The sequence below is a fragment of the Abramis brama genome (assembly GCF_963993115.1).
Source record: "Abramis brama genome assembly, chromosome: 1".
Lineage (NCBI taxonomy): Eukaryota > Metazoa > Chordata > Actinopteri > Cypriniformes > Leuciscidae > Abramis > Abramis brama.
In genome coordinates, this window is record NC_139963.1 from 22,562,731 (window position 1) to 22,582,042 (window position 19,312).

Here is a 19,312-nt window from a genome sequence, read left to right on the forward strand (position 1 = left end):
GTTTCAGAATGATTAATTTCAAAATACAGATCAATTTGTTTATTCATATATTCTATAAACTCTGGATCCCGAAGCCATCCTATCTGAAAGCGCCATCTAGGGGTGTTCTCTATGAATTTTGTAGTTTTGTATGATAAGGATACTGCTGCATGATCAGAGATGACTATGCTGTGATATATACAATCTGTTATTTTGTTAAGCAGTTTGCCGATACAAGAAAATAATCAATACGTGAGTATGTCTGATGCATACCAGAGTAACATGAATATGATACTGCTGCTGGGTTAAGATCCGTCCAAAGTTACATCTAATAAATTAAGGTCTTTCATAAATTCCTGTATCAACTTCCTAGCTTTAGTATGCGTTTTATCAATCCCTGTGGAACGATCTTTGGTAGGATCTAGTACACAATTCATATCCCCTGCGATAAGATAGTATCCAGGCAAACTAGCAGTTAGCAAAAACAAATCATTAAAAAATTTGGGGTTGTCATCATTTGGACCATATACATTAATTAAATTGATCTTTTCTGAAAAAAATGGTACACTGTAGCATAATATATCTTTCTAATGGATCTTTAGTTACCTTCTGAACCTGTACTGGGACTGATTTATAAATTAAAGTCATTACTCCCCTTGCATTAGAAGTGTGACAGGCAGCAAAAACTTGCCCTTGCCATCTCCGACGAATCCTAATTGTCTCACTTTTTACCATGTGAGTTTCCTTAAGAAAAACGACTTGCACCTGTAATTGTTTGATCCTGTCCATTACCTGCTTTATTTTTTTTTTTTAATTACCCAGTCCTCTACAATTCCAGGTTAAAAAATTCACATTCTCTGTCTCCTCATTTCCTATTAGGAGGCACATTCCCTTTTAAGACACACATACCTTAAATACTGAGAAGCAAAAAAAAAAAGAAAAAAAAAAAAAAGAAAATCATGAACAAAACACCTATTACATATTCAACAACATCCCCGTTTTCCCCAGTAGCGTTCATGCTACTGCATTTAAACCCCCACCCCTTACACTCCTTGTATGACATTGATTGGTCCACACAACCGTGAGGAACTATCAGGTACTTAAGCCTATGGCTGCGTTCGAAACCGCATACTTCCCTACTATTTAGTATGGGAAAAAGAGTAGGCGAGCGAAAAAGTATGTACGAATCCAAAAGAGTAGGCGAGAATTACCTGGGTGACGTACTAATTATCGCGAGATTCGGACTTAAGTGCGTTCGAATATGCCTACTTTCCTACTATATAGTAGGCGAAAACAGTACGTGAAGGAAGCAGTACGTTCGAAACATCGATATTCATAAAAGAGTAGGCGAGAAGTTCCCGGATGGCTTACTGATTCTGGACAGATTTTTGAGTGCTCAACCGATGGATACTCTTCTATCCCAGGAGGCCACGCGAGAGGATACGTCATAAAAAAGAAGAAGAAGGATAGGTCATACTCGAACGTGACGGAAAGGATGACGGACGAGACTGTTTTCAAATGTGAGTTTTACAAATCAAATGATCGCATGTGTTGAACTACTGTACAGTAAACTGTTGAATTGTTGAAGGTGTAAAGACGCTATATATTTGTGATTTTGCTGTAAATCACATTTTATTATGGGATAGGATGAGCAGCTTACATATAGCTAACAGAGAAGCTCCAGTAAGGACACATACGTCTCCAAAGTGGATTTGCATACATTTTAAACCGTATACATCTTAAATACAATTACTAAATGTCTATTTAATATCTGGCAAGAAACTCTTCTATAAGAATTGCAGATTACTACGTCTAATAGACATGAAATAGGCATCTGAGTGATGTGTGCTATTATGTAGAACCAATCTATAAAGTAACTAAACATAAGTTATCTATTTTATTTGTCCATTAGTACTGTTGATAAATTAAGGAACATTTATGTAGGATAAAAAGTTAAAACAACCTCAACATGTAAATGTAGTGTTGAGCTCATAAATCACAAAGGTATGTGAGTCTCATGAAGCTGAATGCTGCCATCAAAGGCTTTGTGACATTACAGAAATGAATAACAACAACTATTTAAATATTAAGTTGTAGTTTATTTAAATTATTGTAATTTCAAACTGAGCTACTACAGCACTTTTCTGATTCTTGATTTCTGTGCATTTGCTGCACAGCTGTTGTGGTGGAGCAGGACCTGCAAGGAAAGATGATGGCGGCATTTGTGGAAAAAAAGCATTTTTGTCTTCTAAAAATAATGACTGCTTTTGTGTTATGTTTGTGCATTTTTGCAGCATCTGAAATGTCAGCAGACTGGTGTGAGTACTGAGGATGAGGAGCCCAGAGCTGAATCCTGGAGATGGTGCCATGGATGAGACCCTCCATCACTCCACCTGCCCTCATGAGACCCTCCATCACTCCACCTGCCCTTATTGCCTCAGATTGTGAAGCACAACACATCACGCAACAACCTCCGGCACGAGGGAACGGCTCACCTCTGGCGGTCAGCTGATTCATCAGAATAAAGCCGCAGAATAGGAACCGCTGTGTTGAGACGGCAGAAGGATGTGGGGTTCAGCGCCTGTAGCCTACATATATGATTGTAGTTTGAATAAAGCTTTGTTTCATGTGTTGACTTGTATATGCATTTGTTTATTGTGTGATGGTGACTTTGATTCATTCTTTAACTAATTTATTAATATTTCTCATTGTTGTCAGTAAATAAAATACAATTAATTCATGCTTTATTTATTGTTTGAATGAAAATGTAGGTATGTTCGCTATATACACATCTAGAGTGTATTCATGCATAGCTATTTCAAATGACATACATTACATTTTGTTTGTTTTATTGAATTATATCATTTTCAGTAAAAAGTAATATAATTAATTGGTCAGCATTTATCGTTGTTATTATTGTATGTTTTGGGGTGGGATAGCAATGCAATTCGTTCTGGGGTAATATTAATTTTTAATAATGATACTTAAATTTTTCGAGTATAAAATCAACAGTTTTCTCCAATCTTCGCACAGCAGCCCTTTGTGCAGACATTACAAACGCTGAGGAAAACCGTTCTAGGTAGGGCTGTCGAGTTACTGATGTTATGAGGTATATGTGTATATATATCTATCTATCTATAGGCCTATATATATGTATATATATATATATATATCATTCATGGGTTTGCAAACATGAGATTTTATACACAGGAAAAAACCTATAAGGTTGAATATCTAAATATATATTTTCTTAAATAATTAATTATATAATACATTTAAAAAATGCATTTTCTGTTATTTATAGGCCTGAGGGATGAAACGAGAGTTAAATTTAACAAGAAAAAGAGGAAAACATAAAGCAGTAAGCCACTTTTGCTTATGGATGAAAATATTTGGATATAAAATAAAGAAATTAACAACATTTAAGAGATGACAATTTTGGGATTTCGTAATAAAAATAAATATCGTTAAGGATAAAACGGTGGGTCACATTAGTAGGGTATAAGAACTTAAATCAACCCTAAATGTATTCACAAAATAAATGGGCAGCAGTTTCTTCAAAAAGTCCACAAAAGGAGCAAGTTTAATCAATATCATGATATTTACAGACAGATTAATTAAACGTGTCGTTCAAATCTTTTAAGTTGTTGCGCTTGTGATAACGCGTCGTAGGTCACATGATAACGTCAACATGGCAGATGTCCGGTTCTCATTCATACTCAACGAGATCTGGCTATAAAGTACCTACTCTTTTAGCGCTCGTTAAGTAAGTACTTATTGAAATTAAGTACCTACTCATTGAGTATGCGGTTTCGAACGCAGCCTATATCTATTTATTATCACAACCCTGTTTATAAAATTATTCTCACTTATATTAAAATATAGGCTAAACACACATTTTCACATCTCCATAGAGCAATAACAACTGAATATGCTTAAAGTCTGTGTGAACCGGAAGTTGCAAACAACTTTTCTCCAGTGTTGTGACGTATTTCCCAGTGAAAAGGAATATTGAACAGAGGGCAGGGCTTTACTTTAGCGCTCCTCCTCTCCATCTCTGCTCATAGCAGACTAACGGTTTGAGGGGAGTGGTTAAGTGTTTTCAACCCAAGCTGTCAAACTGACGTCATCAGAGAAGGAACGCCATTCCAGACCGGAAGTAACTTTTTTTGTGTATTAACTTTTTTTGTGTATTAACTTGCACGGATAAATTTTTCACCACAAGACTAGTAATATGCGCTAACAAAGTAAATAGGGTCAATGTTGATTTCAGTTGGACTTTAATTATAGTCAAGATCAAACAAATTCTGTTAGGCTAATTCAGTCCTCACCACAAAAAGAGCATAACGATATTTGTGGAATATAATCTGAATTATTTTAAAGCAACCTACTTTCCAGACTGTAATAGTCCATCTGAACTAAGCCCACCTTTATTCTTTGTCTAGTTCTTCAATGAAGCTTTCCACTGCAGTTGGTATGTTAAACACCCTTGATTTCTCCTGGTGTGTAACAAGTAGACGAGCAGGGTAGTAGATGACCTGTGTTTACTGATTCCTCTCTCTCATAGCCTCTGTCTGACACCATCATAAGCTCTCTGCTTCCTGTGAACTTCAGCAGAAACATCTGGATGAAAATGAAGAGTGTGTTCCTTATATGAAACGGTCCCCTTGGACCTGGCCACTCTCAGCACCTGTTCTTTTTGTCTGAAGTTCAAGAACTTCATTATTAGTGTTCTTGATGGTGTACAGGGATCTCGTCTTGTGTTCTGGTCAGGTTTCGTTGTGAACCCACTCTATATGCGCGCTCTATGACTAAAGATGTGCTTGAGTCCATTTCCAATATTTTTGGAATCCAGGCCTCTAAAAATGCACACACATCATTTCCTTCTTTTTCCGGCAAACCCACCAACCTTAGGTTGTTCCTTCTGTTTCTGTTTTCCCATGTCGTCAACCTTGTCTGTCAGTTTTTTAACTTGTGACTCAAGCGAGCTCGTGTGAGATCGTAGTTGAACGATTTCATCCTCCGCTCCAGAGATGCATTCCTCGTCCTCTTTCACTCGCTCCTTCACCTCTTTGATTGCTGACATAACACCGTCGATTTTACTTGTAACTCGTTTGTCCATTTCTTTAATGGCTTGTAAAACATCTGCATTGCTGGGGTTCAACTCTGTTACTTTTGTAGATTCACTGTCGTCATCCTCCTCTATCTCTCTTAGTTCGTCCGCGTGATCAGAATCTTGCGACATCTCTTGCGCTTTATTATTTACTTTCTCTGTGTTTTTTCAGTGCCATTTCCGTCATTGGTCTTTGTGTATTAATTAACTAAAGATGTGATAAAGTTTTAAGTGAGTTTGAAGGATTATTACTCAAACAATATAGGAGGGTCGTTAATACGCATCTTCTCAATACCACCCCATAACCGGAAGTCCTGTGAGTGAACCTTTAATATAAAGCATTCTTGTGTTTAGGGCAACTTAGGTCGTGCACTTCACCCGCAACAGCTCACTGTTCTCTGCAATTCTTCAGCTGCATTTCGTCCATAGAAATACATTTTTCACTACTGTGTTGTGACTGGCAGATCTGTGCGATTTGTAGTTGATTATTTAAAAAAAAGATCAGTAATTAATACTAATCAGTACTTGATGTAATTAAGATAATTCTTAAAGAAATGATGGGCCAGTTTTCTCTTCTCTTCAAGTTTCCCTTGAGTCCGGTATGAGTCATATTCGTTTTGTGCCCGATGTGTCTGGTGTCCAATAGAAAGTCCCTTGCATGAAGCAACTAACAGTTTTCCAAGTGCATCAATGAAGAACTCTGTGTGTCCAACTCTTTTAAGGAATGGGTCAAAGCCAATTCTTCGCACCGCTTCAGTCCTCGCCAAGAAATAATTAACAACGCCATCTACTAAAAAGCATTCATTATATCCAGAAAGTGGCTGATGAAACCCTCCTTTAATACGCTTTAGACATCCACCTTCTTCTTCATCTCCCTCATCATACTCGAGAATGAAATGGAACTGCTCACCTGAGACCTCACCACCAAGCTAACAAGAGAAAAAGAGCTTGTTTAACAGTGCTGTAGTGCTCCAAGACCTTTCACCCCTCTAAAGAATATAATTCCATACTTACAACATCTAGTTCTGGAATTGCTTCCATAATATCCACAAACCTCTCGACCCGTGTCTCTTTCAAGAACAAGAAGTCATCATCAACCCACAGGAAGTATTTAGTTCTGACTTGGGACAGAGCCAGATTTCTGCCTGCAAACCAGCCCTGTGGTACCAAATAATCATCAGCAGTGATTAGTTGCCAGGTAATCTACGCTTAAAATCCAAGATGTGTGACATACAGCATTAGATCAATTGAAGTGTTGGGGCAGAAGTGTGTACCTGTGCAGGAGGCATGATGTAGTGCTCAATGTTGTTTCCAGACACACGTTCAGGCTTCAGGCTGTCATCCGCAACAATGATCCTGATATTTGGGTAAAACTTCCGGATACTCTGGATGAGGACGTTCAGCTGCTCGTACCTCAGAAATGTCTTGGTAATTATGGTTACCTGTGAGTTAATATCTGAATTGCAAAAGAGAGAGAAGTAGGTGCATTTCATTAGCAGGTTTTACAAACTTTATAGATGTGTAGGTATATTTGTTATAACAAGCATATCTGATGCCATGGTAGCATGCTGTTTTGTAGTGTTTTAATTAGTGGGTGGTGGTCTTACCTTTTCCTGGGTCATAAAGAACAGGAACTGATGGTCTCCTAATCAGGATGGGAAATGTGGCTTCATGGTCCTCAAAAGACAGACGAACTAAGGAAAGAAGACAAAAAAGTGTGTTGTATATTGTTATTAGTAGTAGAATTAGTAGTAGTATTATTATCTTTTAATACTAGTATTATCTATTACTATTATTTTTTTTAAAACACTGAATGACTAATATCTTAAGCACCACCACCAGTCCTAAGTTCAATTAAAATGACAAATATGCATTCATGCATGGTTACCAAGATTTAGTTCTAATTACTAAAGGTCTATCATAATATAATTCTTGATGTTAAGAGTGTACGTTCAGATATTTAAAAGGCTATGCCATTTTACAAAGATAAGCGGATTTGGTGGAATTATATACACTCACCTAAAGGATTATTAGGAACACCATACTAATACTGTGTTTGACCCCCTTTCGCCTTCAGAACTGCCTTAATTCTACGTGGCATTGATTCAACAAGGTGCTGAAAGCATTCTTTAGAAATGTTGGCCCATATTGATAGGATAGCATCTTGCAGTTGATGGAGATTTGTGGGATGCACATCCAGGGCACGAAGCTCCCGTTCCACCACAACCCAAAGATGCTCTATTGGGTTGAGATCTGGTGACTGTGGGGGCCATTTTAGTACAGTGAACTCATTGTCATGTTCAAAAAACCAATTTGAAATGATTCGAGCTTTGTGACATGGTGCATTATCCTGCTGGAAGTAGCCATCAGAGGATGGGTACATGGTGGTCATAAAGGGATGGACATGGTCAGAAACAATGCTCAGGTAGGCCGTGGCATTTAAACGATGCCCAATTGGCACTAAGGGGCCTAAAGTGTGCCAAGAAAACATCCCCCACACCATTACACCACCACCACCAGCCTGCACAGTGGTAACAAGGCATGATGGATCCATGTTCTCATTCTGTTTACGCCAAATTCTGACTCTACCATCTGAATGTCTCAACAGAAATCGAGACTCATCTGACCAGGCAACTTTTTCCAGTCTTCAACTGTCCAATTTTGGTGAGCTCGTGCAAATTGTAGCCTCTTTTTCCTATTTGTAGTGGAGATGAGTGGTACCCGGTGGGGTCTTCTGCTGTTGTAGCCCATCCGCCTCAAGGTTGTGCGTGTTGTGGCTTCACAAATGCTTTGCTTCATACCTCGGTTGTAACGAGTGGTTATTTCAGTCAAAGTTGCTCTTCTATCAGCTTGAATCAGTCGGCCCATTCTCCTCTGACCTCTAGCATCAACAAGGCATTTTCGCCCACAGGACTGCCGCATACTGGATGTTTTTCCCTTTTCACACCATTCTTTGTAAACCCTAGAAATGGTTGTGTGTGAAAATCCCAGTAACTGAGCAGATTGTGAAATACTCAGACCGGCCCGTCTGGCACCAACAACCATGCCACGCTCAAAATTGCTTAAATCACCTTTCTTTCCCATTCTGACATTCAGTTTGGAGTTCAGGAGATTGTCTTGACCAGGACCACACCCCTAAATGCATTGAATCAACTGCCATGTGATTGGTTGATTAGATAATTGCATAATATAATATAATATATATATATTAGTTGTGATCATCACGTAGTAGCCTTTTTTGCAGATCTCATGTATCTTAATAGTAAACCTGTGACTCTACAGCATGAGATCCAGCAGTTAGATAAACAACTATTTAAAAAATAAAACACTAAAATAAACACAATAAAACAAAAAATAAAAATAAGCTCCTGTTTAAAAACACATTGTACACAAAAAGTTTTAGACACAGACATCAAGAATCAGCCTATAAATTTCAACGATGGGGACATTCTTCATGCAGCAATGCATTCTGGGTGCATCATAGAAAACTCATCCATAGCTCCTCCCAGAATGCATTGCAGCATGAAGCATGTCACCATTGTTAAGCTGATTCTTAATGTGTGCGAGTAAAAAATGTGTAGTGTAAATTGTGCTTTAAAACTCATTCAGGTTTTCTGATTAAACTGTACTGGATCTTCTTCCATAGAATCACAAAACAATAAAACAAAATTAATAACATATTACCCATATAAAACTCATAACATAATATTAGACATAAGGGTTGTCACCTTGTTACACTTGTGGTGTTCCTGGTCAAAAATGACCGGCCTATAAAAACTAGCTTATAAATCACTTGTTATGCTATATTATCACCCAGTATTGGATTCAATCTTTTTGTCAACTTGTTCCCTTTCAATTAGGACTGGTTTTATATTTCTATTTGCATCTGATTAATCATAGGCCTCATTTATCTGAGTAAAAAAACACACATTATTTATGAATTTTAACAACATTAAATAAAATATTAAAAGAATTTGCACTGTTGATCACACTAGTCTACTTTAATGTTTTACCAGGAAGTTTGTTTTGAAAAACTTTTATTTTGTATAAAATGGCACATAGTCACACTTGTCTATGTGGGCAAAAATGACCTGCCATTGAAAGTGAATGGGAGAGACTGAAAATAAGAGAGAAATTTAGTTTTCGGGAGCATGTTATGTTCATGTACACATATGTGCATGTGTGCTTGCAAACATCGAGCCTTGGACCTGTGCATGTGTGGATACATGCATAAACACGCTACACACACACACACACACACACACACACACACACACACAGTCTTTTGAGCATTACATTCTTTTTCACAGAGAGGAATTTGATCCCACCCTGAACTGCATCTGACATTACCACACACACACACACACACTCTTTTGAGTATTACATCCTTTTTCACAGAGAGGAATTTGATCCTACCCTGAACTGCATATAATATCCATTCATCCATCTGACATTACCACATGTCTGAGATTACACACACACACGCAAACTGGCATACTGGTTTTAGTCCGCAGTGACCCGGTTTCAAAATAATCTTTCTTTCATGTTCTTTGTTTCATCACAGTTTTCAGACAAAATATTATGACATTTTGTTTTGGGACTTTGAAGTTCTCACATTTACAAATAAAGATGTTATAGCACAGACACATATAAATGCTTCATGGTGTCTTGCTTGGCATTTATTTTGTAGCAGCACAATGGCAAAGAAGCTCTCTGTGCATGATGTTCTTCATCAGATCATTGATCGAGATTCTAGTGATGAGGAGGTGGCTATGCAGGATGAATCTCACAAGAAAACCTACCTTGCCTCATAGGTGGGGATGAAGACCAGGACAAAGTTCCATCTTTTGACCAGAATGTAACTGTAACATCAACAGGGCCCTCATCATCAGAAGACTGCTGCTGATCAGTTGTTTCAAGGTCTGTAGCATGTGGTGCCTTCTTCTGATACATCTTCTAATGTTCCTTCACTGCAAGATCCATCCTGCATCGCCTCCTCGTCACTAGAATCTCGATCAATGCACAGAGAGCTTCTTTGCCATTGTGCTGCCTGCTACAAAATAAATGCCAAGCAAGACACCATGAAGCATTTATGTGTCTGTGCTATAACATCTTTATTTGTAAATGTGAGAACTTCAAAGTCCCAAAACAAAATGTCATAATATTTTGTATGAAAACTGTGATGAAACAAAGAACATGAAAGAAAGATTCTTTTGAAACAGGGTCACTGCGGACTAAAACCAGTATGCCAGTTTGCGTGTGTGTAATGTCAGACGTGGTAATGTCAGATGGATGAATGGATATTAGATGCAGTTCAGGGTAGGATCAAATTCCTCTCTGTGAAAAAGAATGTAATACTCAAAAGAGTGTGTGTGTGTGTGTGTGGTAATGTCAGATGTCTGAAAACTGTGATGAAACAAAGAACATGAAAGAAAGATTCTTCTGAAACGTGGTCAGTCACTGCGGACTAAATCCAATTCGCGCATACATGTCTGTGTCTGTGTGTAGCGTGTGTGTGCATGTATCCACACATGCACAGGTCCAAGGCTCGATGTTTGCATGCACATGTGTACATGAACATAACATGCTCCTGAAAACTAAATTTCCCTCTTATTTTCAGTCTCTCCCATTTACTTTCAATGTCAGGCCATTTTTGACCGGGAACACCACAAGTGTGACTATGTGCCATTTTGTACAAAATAAAAGTTTTTCAAAACAAACTTCCTGGTGAAACATTAAAGTAGACTAGTGTGATCAACGATGTAATTTTTTTCCAGATTTTATTTAATATTTCCAAAATTATTCAAAAATTATGCTTTTTGTACTCAAAAAATTAGATGCCTTCTCTCAGATAAATGAGGCCTATAATTAATCAGATGCAAATATAAATATAATATAGCATAACAAGTGATTTATAAGCTAGTTTTTATAAGCCGGTCATTTTTGATATTTTTGCTATAAAATAGAATAAATATAAAATATAGGCTGGTCATTTTTGACCGGCCCATCACCACAAGTGTGACTCTGTGCCATGAACACAACCTGTTTCTCCCTGTTCCTGGTCTTGTATCTTTTAATTTAAGTTGATGTGTGGTTATATTTCCTGGTATTATTTCTGAAATAAAGTCTCCTATTGAATCTCCTTCGTTGTGTGCTTGATCTCAAACTCAACTATTATTTTCAATAAAACATCAGCATCAAAACCTCTGTGTGTAGTCATGTTCTTTTCACGCTGCATTTGTGCTCTAGTACCAGACCTTCATTTATGTGTGAATTTTTTCAGATTTATGCTGGAATTATTGATTTTATTTGCCAATTTCTATAAAAATGTTTTCTATTGCAGTCACGTGTATGTGCAAGTGATCATGTTCGTTCCACATTGCATTTGTGCTCTATTACTAGGACTTCATTGTGGTATGGACATTTTCAGATTTATAGATTTTTTTTGAGACAAATGAAAAATAAAAATATATATATATTTCAATGTGGGGTCATATTGATACCAAATACCAGATTTGTTATTTTTTTTTTCCTTTTTTTTTTACATACCTTTAGAACAACCGAATCAAGCCCGGTTTTTGTGTGTGTATAGATTGTATGCAACTGAGATGAAGAGAACCATGTTTATTTACTATGGAAAAGTCGATTGGGGTCAAATAGACCCCATGGTAGTGTGCACACTGAGCAGTGTTCATTTAATCTGGGCTAACCCATGTGGGGCCTACATGGAAACTGCGGACAAAACTGGCTGGGCCCCAGTTAGATAGCCCAGGTCAAGCCCATCTGGGCCCCACATGGGTGTGCTGGCTGGGAAGCTACAATTCAGTCTCTCCTGGACTTTTATATAAAGATAGCCCTTACATCTGACATGGTAGATAGTGCTGGTGTAGGTCACTCTGGACAGCAGATCATTGAGTTGTGTGAGGCTGTTAGATGAGATGCTCAGTTCACTCTGACCCTGTCCATCCACCTGCTCTCCATCCAGAACATCCTCTACTGAGAGCACCCCACTCTTCACCCTCAAAGACACCTGCAGACATTGTGTTTAATGCAAATGTAAGTTTAGATTAAGAATGGAATCTGAATTCACCTGTCTCAAGATTTTGCATCAACATGCATTTAACGCTTAACAAATAGTATTTAATGGTGAAACAGGATTCTAATGTGCATGCATATTGAATGAATATTGAATGAATTGTACAAGGCAATTACCTACAAATTTACCTATGAAAAAAAAAAAAACAATCACAAAAGGAAATTGGAAGATTAAACCAACCTTGTATGCCTCACTCTTGATTGTTGTTACACTTCTTGCTTGTGTTTGAAGAGCGAGACCTGAAATTATAATATAAAACAATTCACTTAAATGCAGAGTATGGTGATTTGCTAAAAAAAAAAAAGAAAAGAAATTGTCATGCTGGTTAGGATGCACCAATATGAAAATGTTGGCCGATACCGATAACCGATAATTCTTTACATTTGAAAGCCGATACATTTAAATTCAAATTTTTATATACTTCGAGAGCCTGATTACAAAAACAAAAAGCTTACCATTAAAAGCCATGTCCCAAACACTTCAACATAAATTATATACACATTCAATAGAGTAGCCTAGTTTTGAACCAGTGTAAGATTCCTTAACTTTTATAATTAATTTTACATTCCTATGGACAACATTATTAAAGGGGATACACCGCTCTACAGTAATTTGAAAGTGATTGCAGTACCAGTTTTGGCCACAATCCTACATACTGCTCCTTTAATGAACCTAACGGTTGCTGAAGAACGCAACTATACTCAAAGAGTTTACAACTATTTTATTACAAAATTAATTATATGTAGACTATATAGGCCTATATGCATTCCCAATCATAGCTTTTAATGTTTTGCATTGCTGTTTGAGCGCGCGTGCTGAAGCTGAAGAGAATGAGCACCGGGAAACTGAATAACTTTTCTAGCGGGTTTTTTAACTCAACGAAACGCATCCTATATGACATTAATCAGATATTTATATTACTTAATATTACGACTTATATCTGCACAAAATGACGCGAATGCAATTAAGCGAATTTAACTGTGGTGGTCAGAACGTGTAGGCTATAATCTCTGTTCTTGACGCGCTATTCTCACAACAACACGCAGAGACGGCAACTAAACCCAAGATAATTCATTACAATAGTGTTCTCATTATAATGTCATGTATATAACAGTCCCAATATTTATTAATGTGCATTGCTGTTTGAGCTGCACGCGCTAGAGCTAAAGTTGATCACCAGTACAATGAAGTGCTTTACTGCATCATTCATATATTAACTCAACCAAGGCATCCTATATGTGATTAATCAGATTTATATACACAAAATAAACATAATATTACAACTTACAATAGCACAAAATGCTGCGAATGCTCAAGCGAAATTGACTGTGCTTGTCATAAGCTTGAATCCGTTGATGCGTGCTTTCCGCCACAACGCACTCGTCGCGCTGAAACACTGGCGAACAAGAATCCACTACATTCTTTTACAGTCGTGTCCTCATTATAATGTTATGAAGCGTATATGACAGATTTGTGCTGCACATGTTTCACTTAACTGTATCTTCCTTTTCAAAGTGATTCCATCATGGCGAACAGCGCCCATCTGAAGTGGCTCAGCTTAAGTAAATAATTCTCGGCTTTAATATATCGGCCTAATTTTCTTATCGGATCGATAACGATAATATAAAAAATTACCATTTATCGTTGATATCGATATGTGGTCGATATATCGTGGATACCTAATGCTGGTTGAAAGTCTCTTCACATCCCGCTAACAATGTAATGCATGCCATTACTACAGTAATTTTGAAGAGATGTAAACCTGTGACGTTATATTCTGAGCGGTTTTGAGAATTTATGCTTTTAAATGGCAACACTATCAACGCAGAAATGAAACTGAAGCAGTCAGGTGCAGGTCAGTTCTCTTTAATTTGTTTGTTCATTGTTTTTGTTATGTTATGTGTTTTGAGACATGAGGTAATTAAACCATCTCTCCTGACTGTTTGATCGCTGTTGTGCTAGTTCATGTGTTTTGAAGGAGGCGTGGCTTTGTAGAGCACTCTGAAGGGAGGGTGAGATCTTATGCTTTCAAAGCTAACTCGCTATATCTAGCTGTAACATTTTTAAAGGTATAATGTTACTGCTAAACAGCATATAGGGTGAGGTTGTGCCCAGTTGAACAACATTCCTTGGGCCAGATTTACTTAACAGGGCAAAAATACCTGTCTCCATGCTTTGTTAGCGCTAAATTTTCACTGCGTGTCTTTAGTAAATCTTGACAGTAGTTTTTTAATGCCAAAAGAGGGTTTGAACTGGCACAAGCTGTTAGTAAATCTGGCCCCTAGACAAGACTTAACAGGAAAGCTATGCTGACCTGGGATTAAACTTTTCTGCAGAGGAGCTACGTTGAAACTGGTAGGATATTGGAGAGGAGAGTTGGCCTTGGCTATAAGAATTTCTTTGTTTGTTTTCATCCTGAGAAAAACACAAGAAGAAAATAAAGTTAATAATAAGTGAATAAATTTATAAGGGGCTCCCAAAAATAATGTACCTCAAAACAACAAAGATATGCAGTGTGACTCCGTTCTGCAGTTGGTGGAAATTAGGGGTAAAGTTTGACAGACTGAACCCATGGTTTTAACCTGTGCAATTGGAATCCCAAGCTTATCAGAAACTGTATGGGGCTGAGAGAACGATTATTAAACGTTTAAAAAAACAAAAAACAAATTATACAGTGAGGAAAATAAGTATTTGAACACCCTGCTATTTTGCAAGTTCTCCCACTTGGAAATCATGGAGGGGTCTGAAATTGTCATCGTAGGTGCATGTCCACTGTGAGAGACAATCTAAAAAAAAGAAAATCCAGAAATCACAATGTATGATTTTTTAAGCTGTTCAATGACCTGAAAAGAGCTGGGACCACCGTTTCCAAGGTTACTGTTGGTAATACACTAAGACGTCATGGTTTGAAATCATGCATGGCACGGAAGGTTCCCCTGCTTAAACCAGCACATGTCAAGGCCCGTCTTAAGTTTCCAATGACCATTTGGATGATCCAGAGGAGTCATGGGAGAAAGTCATGTGGTCAGATGAGACCAAAATAGAACTTTTTGGTAATAATTCCACTAAACGTGTTTAAAGAAAGAAGAATGATGAGTACCATCCCAAGAACACCATCCCTACTGTGAAGCATGGGGGTGGTAGCATCATGCTTTGGGGGTGTTCTTCTGCACATGGGACAGGGCGACTGCACTGTATTAAGAAGAGGATGACCGGGGCCATGTATTGCGAGATTTTGGGGAACAACCTCCTTCCCTCAGTTAGAGCATTGAAGATGGGTCGAGGCTGGGTCTTCCAACATGACAATGACCCGAAGCACACAGCCAGGATAACCAAGGAGTGGCTCTGTAAGAAGCATATCAAGGTTCTGGCGTGGCCTAGCCAGTCTCCAGACCTAAACCCAATAGAGAATCTTTGGAGGGAGCTCAAACTCCGTGTTTCTCAGCAACAGCCCAGAAACCTGACTGATCTAGAGAAGATCTGTGTGGAGGAGTGGGCCAAAATCCGTCCTGCAGTGTGTGCAAACCTGGTGAAAAACTACAGGAAACGTTTGACCTCTGTAATTGCAAACAAAGGCTACTGTACCAAATATTAACATTGATTTTCTCAGGTGTTCAAATACTTATTTGCAGCTGTATCATACAAATAAATAGTTAAAAAAAATCATACATTGTGATTTCTGGATTTTTTTTTTTAGATTATGTCTCTCACAGTGGACATGCACCTACGATGACAATTTCAGACCCCTCCATGATTTCTAAGTGGGAGAACTTGCAAAATAGCAGGCAGTGGCGTGATGCCCATTCAAAGTGAGGGGGCACGTGCCCCCTCAGATTTTTCCTCCCTGATAATTTTTTTGTCACAACTTTATTCCTATTATGCTCCACAATATACCAGAGCCTATAACGACTGAAATGTATTCTTCTGGATGTGTAATAAATCGGTCAGCATCAGCCCGCCCCTTTTTCCTAATATGGTGTCTGTGTATATCAAATCGTGTAGCGCTCTAGAATCTTTGCTTTGTATATTCAAGCAACTCACTCGTCTCGCACGTTGAGCTGGCAATGTTTTACAGATGGTCTTGAAGTGGTAAGTGGGCAAAGCAACAAATCAGCATTGAATTAGTTATCGGATGATATTAAAAGGTAGTGGGATTATTTGTGGTTGACCTGGAAATTTTAACTTGATCAAAAAGTTATGGATTTGATATTAGCCATTTTCAAATAAACGGGGTAGTGTTAACCTTATTCAGCACTGAAATCTGTCAAACTTCTTTCAAAGTCCTTCATCACATATTAATATTAAAATAACTTAATTTCAGAACACCACAAAGTCAGACCTCAGCACCTTTATGTACCTTTAATGTAAGATCGTTCTTAGGTCACATACCAATTTAAAATCATAACATAAAAACTGCAATGGTACTGTTTTTAAAATCATGTGTAGTAGGCCTAAGTGTACAGTAAGTGTGTGTGTAAACATGCTTTAATGAAGTAGACTTCAAAAGCTTTTGAATTTGAGCTTACAGTTCTTTCATCAACCTGTCTTTTACATAAACTTACAAAATAGATACTTTAACTTAGTCCTCAGATAGAGGAGGGTTGCTGCTAGCTCCGTTAAGGGGGGAGAAACCCCCTGACCCCTCCTAACATGATCCATATCACCCGTCAGAAAACAATTGCAACGTCTCATATTGTGCCCCCCCAGAATTTTGGCTTGCATGACGCCCCTGATAGCAGGGTGTTCAAATACTTATTTTCCTCACTATATATATATATTACACACGCACACATTTTTTTCTCATTAGTTTCTCGAAATGATAACATACGCTTACATGATGAGAAGATTAAAACGTTTTAGAACCTGCATATATTCACCTGTGACACATCGGTTTGATACTGCAATCATTGTTTGATGTTGGATGATCATCAAACAGCCCTTTATCCGTTGCTGGTTGAGTGGCACACGCGTATTCATTTTAGTGAAGTTCAAGTTCAGTACTTACGGTAAAAGACAAAGCTTTGCATAAATGTGTGTGGGTTTAAATTACTTAAATTACTATAAATTGCAGGACAGCGTTAACGATGGGTTCTTAATGATTCTGTGTGCAGTCTGCACGTAATGTGCGACCTAGGCTAACGTTACTGTTTACGTGAGTTTACGCCACAAGGAAGCATCGTGTTAGGCAAATCATTTGTACATAAACGATTTAAAACGCGTATTCCCCGATCAAAATGAGTATCCAATGGCACAACTGGCTTGATTCAACAACTGAAACGATACAAAGTTCAACCAGGGACGGAAAACGAGAAGGTTTTGAGCCACCCTATTCACGGAGTTGACCCGGCAGACGTTGATAGTGTGGACTGGCCGGGACTGAATCTGCGGCGCGGCTTACTTAGGGCCTGCTGCGGCGGCCTGACGCTGGAGGAAGGCCCGTTCTTTCCTCCACTGCCTTATTTTCCATTTCTCTATGGCAGGAATTATTAAATGGTCTGGTTAAGAGAAATACGCGGAAGAAGATTGCGGATGTTCCTTTCGCCCGCGGTGGCGAGGACCCGGTTGTTTGGCCTGACGCCCGCGAGACAACACCAGAGGATTGCGGCAAAGATCCTGATTCGACGAAAGATTCTTCATCAGACGGGAAGAGCTCGATTCGGACATGAAGGTACTGCGGGGCCAAATGCTGTTAAACTGTCAATAAACGGAGGTAAATATATATATATATAGGGGAGAGTGGGGTGATTTGTGCAAGGGGGGGAAGTAGTTCCACCCTTGTTTCTGGAAAACCATAGAAGAAATTGGTCATGTGACCACATCATTTTGAAAAGCAATCACTTTTACTCGTCCTCCAAAGAAGAGAGACACATGGCATGAGAGTTAAGTATATTTTAGTGCAAAAAACTGTTTTTTCCCTTTCAAAGTAAAATTTCTATGATTAAGGTTTTTTGATTGTAGTGTCTGAACAATTATAGACAAGTTTGAAAACATTTCACACATGTTTTAGTGCTTTAGTAGGCTACACAATGAGTCTATACAGTTAGCATGATGTTAGCTCTTAACTGCTGGATCATGCTAGTTTTTCAAACTTGTGGGTCCGGGGTGATTTGTGCCAAAGGGCCTGGGTTAAGTTGTGCCAGATCCAGACCACCTAGACCTACATTCTCACAGGGGATAATCTTGAGAAGTGAGGAGATGGGCATGCCTCATCATTGTTTTACTTGGGCCTGCCTGTTATTTGTTTAATTTAGCTAACACTGATTTCAGTTTTGAGTTTGCACTATGTTATTAAAGAGAAGTTTTATTCCGTTTTTAAGTGGCCTATGTCACAATAGGATGTTTAGAAATGAGCCTAGTCACTTTATTCTTATATGTTACATAATTGACAGACAGCGCTGTCAACAGGCATCTATTGCCAAAGCCTTTTTGCCTGAAATGATTCACAAATATCATATATTGTGTTGCTATGGTGCTCTAAATGGTTGCTAGGGCGTAGCTTGATAGCTTCACAATGATCCTGAGAGACTGATTGGTCGTCTGAGTAAAATGAGCCCGCCCCCTTGTCTCTATGACACTGTGATCCAGAGTTATGTTCAATACAAAATCCCTATGCAATTGACCATAGTAGGAAAAACGCATGCTATGGTATTCCAGGGTGACAATATCTAAATAAACCTTAAATGAGTAATTTTGTATTGAATTTATCTTGGTTTCATATAGCATTATGGTTCATAACATTAAAATGTTCTGTTTTACTTCAGAAATCACTGGCACAATTTACCCCCATTGTATTCCCCCAAAGGCACAACTTCCCCCGCACCAGGGGCAAGTTGTGCCATGAGACCACTTTTTTTCCAAGAGCTATATTTCTGAAACAATTTATTTCAGATCCAAAGTTATTGTTCTCAGGGATGCACCACATCCTGAAATATATGTACATCCTTAAGTTGAAGGCATTACTGCCATGGCCTCACTTTAAAGTCACTTTGAGTAAAAACTGGCACAACTCACCCCACTCTCCCCTATAGGCCTACACCTCTTAACTCGTCGATTGGGTTGATTAACTGAGTGTGCTCCACTCGTGTTTAATTAGGTTTAATTGTCTGTGCTCTGTATCTGTAATG

The 19,312-nt window shown here is 38.3% G+C and overlaps 1 protein-coding gene and 1 long non-coding RNA gene across 2 annotated transcripts; one reads left to right on the forward strand and one right to left on the reverse strand.

Annotated features, from left to right (window-relative positions):
• Positions 1-1,264: 1,264 nt before the first annotated feature.
• On the forward strand, positions 1,265-2,611 carry LOC311096068. Its single transcript, XR_014608949.1, has 2 exons — positions 1,265-1,499; positions 2,274-2,611. It is a non-coding gene; the product is annotated as an uncharacterized lncRNA (long non-coding RNA).
• A 2,999-nt stretch (positions 2,612-5,610) lies between these two features.
• Positions 5,611-17,852, reverse strand: LOC311081054 (beta-1,4 N-acetylgalactosaminyltransferase 1-like; the record flags this gene model as incomplete). Its single annotated transcript, XM_084111451.1, has 8 exons — positions 5,611-6,021; positions 6,107-6,250; positions 6,367-6,548; positions 6,700-6,786; positions 11,954-12,122; positions 12,369-12,427; positions 14,503-14,603; positions 17,701-17,852. 8 exons carry the CDS (start codon positions 17,850-17,852, stop codon positions 5,611-5,613), a joined length of 1,305 nt encoding a protein of 434 aa, XP_083967577.1.
• Between the last annotated feature and the right edge of the window lie 1,460 nt (positions 17,853-19,312).